Raw genomic sequence first — 7,125 nt, 5'->3', positions numbered from 1 at the left:
ATTTAAAAGGATTTTTTTAAAATTATATATCTCTTTTTTTAATTTATTAATATAATAATAATAATAATAATAATTATTATTATTATTATTATATATTTATAATTAATTGATATTCATCTTTCCAAAAATTTATTACAATATGTTTACTTTCATTGAGAAACTCTACTACATAAGTGACATTGTAATACAGTATTGCTGCATACTCAGCTGAGTTCTTGTTCTTTCGTTATCTCATTCTATCTAATACAAACTTAAAATGCTTATAATTCGTTAATTAAGCGTTATCGAACACATATGTATATGAACTTTTTTCGTTTTGATGTTTAGAATTCACTCTCCAAAGGTATCTCACATTTTTATAAACACCCTGTATATATAGCTAGTATATATATACTTTTTATATCATACAATATATTTGATAAATATTTGTTGTTACATTTCGTAAAAGTTAGAAATTTTGTAAACTGTTCAACAAAATTGACATCTTGTATCAGGAGTTCATGAGCTTCAAAGAGGTATTCTTTATTTTGCACAAAAACGGACTTCGCATCCGCGCGATTTTTACTACCTTTCACTTGTGGATTAAAATCGCATAAAAATTTTCGCATTGTTGAAGAATTTCTTATTGTTAATATTTTTTAACTATGCTTGTAAATGAAAGTATAACTATTTAATTTTATATTTAAATTTCATATAATGAAAATATAAATCAAGTCAGAATCATATAAAAAGCAAATAGAATATAATTTAATTTGATTCGTAATTGATATTACAAATTTATAATAAAATTTAATTTATTTGATTAATCAAACACGTGATGCTGGTTTGATGTTAATCACGTGTATTATTATATGTATTTTATAGTATATAAGGATAATTTACATATACCGAATTTGACATGAATATAGATAACGAATCAAGTTTACGAAAACTTTTCCTAGAATCATCATTAAATGATAATGTCTTTATGATAGCAACGACTGTAGATACAGGTAATTAAAAATTTTTTAATTAATCAGAATCGAAAACACGTGGTTGTTTAGTGTAACCTATAAAATGATATAATTTTAGGTTTTGAATGGCAAGCAATAGATGAATGCAAAGAGAAATTGGATAAAAATGTTAAAGTTGTCAAAGAACGCGGCAAAATTTATTTCAATATATATTGGAATCAATTTATACAAGTAGTATTGTTTTTTATTTGTTTTGATCATGTTTTTTGACATAAAAATTAACAATATTTGCAACAATATTTGAAAAATATTTTACTATATCAAATAATATTGTGTGAATAATATTATTTTATTCAAACTATAATTCCAGATACAAGAAATGAGATCAATAGATAATATGTTTATTGTCGCAGATGTTAGCAAATTTGAATTCTCAGGAAATAAAGAAATGGATTTACAATTATTTAAAAATGCTGTGCATAATAACATGAAATTAGAAAAAACTCTAGATATTTGGAAACATGTTACTGGTTTTCAAGGAAAAATATACCCAACTATTGATGAATATAATCTAGCAGAAAAAGATCGTAAACTTTGTAACACAACTGTTGCACCTACTACACCTAAGGGAAAGAAAAGAGGTCAAAATCCATTTAATGCTAAAGAAGATGAAATATTAAGATATAGAGTAACATGTGAAAGAACTGGCAAACATATATTTGAATCATCAGATGTTGCTAGAACTATAGGTGGAGAATTGCAAGATAAATATTTATGGCTTGTAGATTTATCTACATATTATTTAGAAATAGTCTGTAAATTAATCAATAGTAAGTAAAATATAAATTTATATGTAAATATTATATAAATATTATATATATTATAAATATAATATATTAATATAAAAAATATATATATATTATATAATATAGATGAATTGGTAACACAATTACGTGTTACACATGAATCTAAACACCACAGGAATATCATGTGTTTTGGACCAACTACCCTTAGAGCAACAATATGTTATAATTTGTTAAGACTAGCTCATCCAAAGCCAGGAGATATAATAATTGATCCAATGTGTGGTAGTGGTTCTATTCCAATTGAAGTAACATCAATATTTTTATTTCAAATTTAATATTTAATATAACAAAAGATTAATATTAAAAATTTTAGGCAACTTTAGTGTATTTTAAATCATATGTTATTGGTGGAGATAATCATCCCAAAGCTGTACATAGAACAAAATCTAATATTGAAGCATCTTCTTCTAAATGTAAGATTGATTTATTACATTGGAATGTATCACAATTACCATTTAAAGATTCCTTTATCGATATTGCTGTTACCGATATGGTAATCAAATATTTAAATATATTCTTATTGTATATTAAACTTTTCATTTAATTTCTTAAATAATTCTTATAGCCATTTGGAAAAAGAAGTGGTCGAATAATGGATAATAGAATACTTTATAAACAATTTTTAATAGAATTAGGACGAATTGTAAAACTTCTAACAGGTCGGATTGTTTTACTTACTTATGATAGACGTAGTTTCAATATGGTATGTTATTAAAATTTTTATATCAAATTTTTTTTAAATTTTGATTAATATGTTTATTTTTTATAGGCTTTACAAGCAGCTGGAGATTTGTTTTATGTGACAAAAACTTTAGGTATAAATATAGGTGGTCTTCAAGCAGCAGTTTATGTTTTAAAACGAACAAATATACCTTATGAACAATTTAAACCAAAATCTGTTAAAAATGTGACATACAAAAAGAAATAAATTATAGACCTCGCGTTATTTGTTATAAAATTAATTTTAATATCTTTATTATATTAATATCTTATTTATAATATCTTATAAATTTATATTTTATAAGAGCTTAATAAATAGAAATTTCTATATTTCTTATAACAACTTCACGTTGTTTATTCGAGGTAATATTAAATACAAAATGTAATAAAACATGCCTATTAAAATCATTTATATTAAATTTATAAAAAGAATTTTCTTCTACTAGTTTCCATATCATGTCTTTTTCCTTGAATAAGCCATTCATATTCTCCATGTTTACTGTCAAATGTTCCTTGTTGTAGAGATTTTAATCTTAAAGTAAATCTAGGTCCTAGCTCTCTTAATCTAGGTTTAGCTGTTTCAAGATCAAATTGGTACCTGTAATGTTATTTATTCTTTCTTATTTTTCTTATTTTATTTTTTTAGAAGTTATTCTTTCTTTATTAAACACATTATTAAAGTAATCATACTTATGATGTCTGAAGAATATATAATCTCGTTGATTATGAAATGTTACAACTCTACTGCCTTTAAATTCAGGTTGATAATGAAATAGTGCTCCTAACATTCTACCAATAGTACAGCCCAAGCGAGTTGTGAAATTAGTTAAAATAACTTCTGGTCTATGTTTAGAAATTTCTTTATGACTACGTTTTAATTCCGGAGTTATTTTAACATTGCTAAGCTTAAAATGTGCTGTTGGCCCATCAGGCAAATGAATAATTAACATACCATCTGAGAAAACTTATAAGGAAAATAATAAATAATATAAAAAATTTTTATAAAATTAATTATTATAAATATTTACAAAGGATACTAGGTTTACATTGATCCTCATTAATAATTATAATATCTGTAAAATTTCTTGCAATAGCACTTTTAACCATTTTCTTCACTCCAGAACGATTTCTATATAAAGAAATTGAATTTGGTATTATCCTTGTAAGTTCTACACCAAAAATTCTAGTTTTTCTTGTTGGATTATCACAATATGTAATCAAAACTTTAGGATCATAAGTATGCTTATAATAAGCAGCAAATTCATCATGTTCAAAATCAACTTTAAGTTCAGCATTTTCTTCATCCTCAAGATTACCAGTGACAATAGTTTCATCTTTCTCTCTTAAGCTTTCAATGGTATGTGGAATTTGTTTTGGACCTCCTTCTTGAATTCTTTTTTTTTTGGCTTCTTTTTTGGCCTTTATTTTTTCTTTCATTAATTGTTGGCATTTTTTATATCGTACTGCTTTGCACTTTATATGATTAAAATTGCTATCCGATGGTAAAATAACCTTCGACGTTTTATTTTCTGAAGTGCTTGGTTCTTCTTCTTTTCTTTCTTTTTGAATTCGATTCAAAGGATTTATTCGTAAATTTTTTAGTTTCATTTTAAAAGATATATAATCTAATTCAATTCACATAAAAACATTAATTATATATCATTGATATATCATTGATATCATTGAATCACTGTACACGTGATTCTTCTATCATATTATAATAGGTTAACTCTACGATTCAATGCCGCCAACTTTTAAATGTCATAACGCGGAAAATTCCAAAAATGTATTTACATATAAACACTTTTATTTTACAATAATTAAAATATATGTATATATTAAATATATTAAATATATTTATACATACATACTGTTTTAACATAAAATATATATATTTTTTTTATTCTTACAAATAGTGTAATAGTAGTATAATTTTTACATAAAATTCGACAAATTTTAACTGTACAGTTTAAATAGGTTAAAAATATTATCTTTTATATACATATATTGAATATTTGAAAATATTATATTTGAAAATTATCATTATGAGTGCAAAAAAAAAATACATTTTTTATAGGAATGAATTCTTGTTTCAATATTCTTTTTTTGTGTAAAAATATTTTAATTAAAAAAATTTCAATGTTACCCATAATATAAAAAAAACAACTACAGAGAACAATATTAAATACAAAATATAATAAGTATGACTTCCTTTGGATAAACGCAATACACGTGCAACTGAATTTGTTAACGAACCACTTGTTCTTTCAAAATCTTCATCCTGATAACAAAAATTTTTATATATTTTTTACTTTAACATATATTTAATATAATTTAATCTATATTAATGAATTATTCACCATTCCACGAAGTAATTTATCTTGATATTGTACTTCTTGTCCAATATCAATTGACAAAGATTTTAAAGCATAAATTTTATCCTTTAAATGTTCTGTCATTCTTTCATTTTCATCTTCCAAGCCATCATGGCTTGATGTAGTTGGTAAAGGTTCATAGGAATAATCTATTATAAAATATTAAGTCATATTAAAAACTACAATAATTAAATTTCATTTTAAATTTTAAACAATGGTTAACCTACTTGTATGACTTCTTCGCATTTTATTCTCAATTTTGGCGGTTAATTAAGATATTTTTGCAATAAAGATTATAGTAGATCTACACAATAAAAGTGCCACGAAATATTAGTAAAATGAAATATAAGTTGAACAAGCAATTTTAGTTATACATATTATTTAATATTTTTGAAATATTTATCGTTTATAATTTTTTAATAATTTCTATAATGCTTTACTATATTCAAAAAATTCAATAAAATAAAGAAATATGTAAACATGATTTTTAAAAATAAAAAAATATTTTAATTTCACTCATAGTTTGAATTTTAAGATGGTATGTTGCACGTAATATTTTAATAAACAGCTTGTTATAATTATATTGTATTCACAAAATTAATATAAATTAATTTAATAAAATGTTTTCATACATGTTGATTACATGAAAACATTTTTACAAACCATGCAAAAAGAACTGTCAACGAAGCAATCAAATAACACACGTTAGGTATATGTTACAAGCAGTGATACATGTCAACGTCATGTTATGATGTGTAATCAGTATTGCCAACTTTCAATTTGTATTGAAAATTTTAATTTGAATTTCAAAATTCTAAAAAATTATCGAAACATTAATTTTCTGAATATAATAGACATAAAGCAATAGGCGAAATATAGGAGAGATCTAATATTTAATGATATTTTAAGTTTTGAAGTATCAATCATTGATAGTAATTATAAAATAGATATAATATAGATAAGGAAAAGAAACAATGGGATACAGATGACATAAAAATTAGAAAATCAGCATCATCTCCAAAATGTCATAAATGAAACTCAAAGAAAGCAAAATAGAAAAAAAACAGAAATAAAGCAAGAATTAATCGTCAATTCTTAAATGTTAAAGATATGTTATTTTTAGAAAGATATTGTAGTGCTCAAAAGATGGCACTAATCTTTAATTCTTATTTTAGTTTATTTTGTCTTTGAAAAGATAAATACTCAGGAAATAACATTGTTGATTAATTTTATTTTCTATTTCTTTTTCTTGTTTTTTTTGTGTGTTTCGTTTAAGATAAGAAATGATGCTGATATTTTTATAATTTTTATCCTATTTCTGTCTTTCTTCTATCATTTGCTTTTTTTGTTCATACTTATTGTTAAACGAATAAGTACATGAAATATAGATGTAAATTGAATATATTTTTATCATTTTTCTTTCAAAACTATGATATTTTTTTATATAAAAAATATAGATATTATATGCACAATATTTAATGTATAATAATTTCATATATAAATGATTTTTAAATATTTGAAAAAATATAATTTTATTTATGAAAATATAATCTACAAATACAATTAATATAAATTATAAATATATATAAATAAAAATTTAACAAAATGAAAAATAATGTATCTCCTTTGTATATTTGTACAAAGTAAATAAACTTTGTTATTGATCTTTTTTAAATTTATTAAATTTTATGGATAATATATTTCAATTATGGAACATTAAATTTTACAAGATCATAAGTTTATTTGTCATTATTGTTTGTACATATATTAATGAAGATTAATGGTTTTATATAAGTTTGTAACATAAATTCCATTGATTTATATGTATTGTTTATATTAATTTTTGGTAAATTATAATATTATACAATAGTTTTATGTTATTTCTTTTTGAGTTTATTATCAATTACAATATGTTAAATATAAAGGCACAAACAATGAAAAGTAGTTATCTACTTTCTAAATTCCTAGATGTCTATTACTTAATTCAGTACTATCTTTGATACATAATTGTCACTTAATGTTAATATAAGTCCTTAACGATAGGAATACTCATTAAAATATAAATCTTTGATGTTGAACTTAAATACGTTTATTATTTCTAAATATTCACAACCTATGTAAGAAAATGTTCAACGTTAAGGTTATTTTAAATATCCAATTCCTACAACATGAAGATACAACGGATAAACGAGATATGAAATAAAATTATAT

At 22.6% G+C, this 7,125-nt stretch overlaps 3 protein-coding genes across 5 annotated transcripts; 1 reads left to right on the top strand and 2 right to left on the bottom strand.

Annotated features, from left to right (window-relative positions):
* Positions 1 to 375: 375 nt before the first annotated feature.
* LOC102679993 (THUMP domain-containing protein 3-like) lies at positions 376 to 2,810 on the top strand. 3 transcript variants are annotated; one of them, XM_006615206.2, is made up of 8 exons: positions 376 to 515; positions 865 to 992; positions 1,072 to 1,184; positions 1,324 to 1,783; positions 1,886 to 2,064; positions 2,133 to 2,312; positions 2,385 to 2,522; positions 2,589 to 2,810. In XM_006615206.2, the coding sequence occupies exons 2-8, from the start codon at positions 899 to 901 to the stop codon at positions 2,745 to 2,747; spliced, it is 1,323 nt and encodes a 440-aa protein (XP_006615269.1). In that variant the 5' UTR covers positions 376 to 515; positions 865 to 898; the 3' UTR covers positions 2,748 to 2,810. The 3 variants fall into 3 exon arrangements, with proteins under 3 accessions (XP_006615269.1, XP_031366128.1, XP_031366127.1); XM_031510268.1 differs by lacking the exon at positions 376 to 515 and having other exon boundaries at positions 785 to 992; positions 2,385 to 2,478; positions 2,589 to 2,709; XM_031510267.1 differs by lacking the exon at positions 376 to 515 and having other exon boundaries at positions 788 to 992.
* A 59-nt stretch (positions 2,811 to 2,869) lies between these two features.
* LOC102680119 (probable ribosome production factor 1) lies at positions 2,870 to 4,266 on the bottom strand. Its single transcript, XM_006615207.1, has 3 exons — positions 3,577 to 4,266; positions 3,230 to 3,494; positions 2,870 to 3,137 (listed from the first exon to the last, which is right to left on the bottom strand). The coding sequence occupies exons 1-3, from the start codon at positions 4,145 to 4,147 to the stop codon at positions 2,960 to 2,962; spliced, it is 1,014 nt and encodes a 337-aa protein (XP_006615270.1). The 5' UTR covers positions 4,148 to 4,266; the 3' UTR covers positions 2,870 to 2,959.
* Positions 4,267 to 4,333: 67 nt separating this feature from the next.
* On the bottom strand, positions 4,334 to 5,731 carry LOC102680253 (BET1 homolog). Its single transcript, XM_006615208.2, has 4 exons — positions 5,578 to 5,731; positions 5,142 to 5,218; positions 4,900 to 5,063; positions 4,334 to 4,820 (listed from the first exon to the last, which is right to left on the bottom strand). The coding sequence occupies exons 2-4, from the start codon at positions 5,158 to 5,160 to the stop codon at positions 4,665 to 4,667; spliced, it is 339 nt and encodes a 112-aa protein (XP_006615271.1). The 5' UTR covers positions 5,161 to 5,218; positions 5,578 to 5,731; the 3' UTR covers positions 4,334 to 4,664.
* Between the last annotated feature and the right edge of the window lie 1,394 nt (positions 5,732 to 7,125).

Source organism: Apis dorsata, unplaced genomic scaffold (assembly GCF_000469605.1).
Source record: "Apis dorsata unplaced genomic scaffold, Apis dorsata 1.3 scaffold_217, whole genome shotgun sequence".
Taxonomy (NCBI): Eukaryota; Metazoa; Arthropoda; class Insecta; order Hymenoptera; family Apidae; genus Apis; species Apis dorsata.
Note: the sequence above shows the minus strand (reverse complement) of the source record. Positions and strands in the feature narration are given on the sequence as shown.

What these genes read in the sequence shown, in the direction of transcription:
- LOC102679993 (XM_006615206.2), top strand. Translation starts at nt 899, where the DNA reads ATGAATATAGATAACGAATCAAGTTTACGAAAACTTTTCCTAGAATCA. An exon ending in ATATTGCTGTTACCGATATG is followed by an intron (nt 2,313 to 2,384) that starts GTAATCAAATAT and finishes TAATTCTTATAG; the next exon opens with CCATTTGGAAAAAGAAGTGG. An exon ending in ATAGACGTAGTTTCAATATG is followed by an intron (nt 2,523 to 2,588) that starts GTATGTTATTAA and finishes TATTTTTTATAG; the next exon opens with GCTTTACAAGCAGCTGGAGA.
- LOC102680253 (XM_006615208.2), bottom strand. An exon ending in ATAAATTACTTCGTGGAATG is followed by an intron (nt 4,821 to 4,899) that starts GTGAATAATTCA and finishes TTTTGTTATCAG; the next exon opens with GATGAAGATTTTGAAAGAAC.
- LOC102680119 (XM_006615207.1), bottom strand. Translation starts at nt 4,147, where the DNA reads ATGAAACTAAAAAATTTACGAATAAATCCTTTGAATCGAATTCAAAAA. An exon ending in TGAGGATCAATGTAAACCTA is followed by an intron (nt 3,495 to 3,576) that starts GTATCCTTTGTA and finishes AAGTTTTCTCAG; the next exon opens with ATGGTATGTTAATTATTCAT. An exon ending in ATATTCTTCAGACATCATAA is followed by an intron (nt 3,138 to 3,229) that starts GTATGATTACTT and finishes ATAACATTACAG; the next exon opens with GTACCAATTTGATCTTGAAA.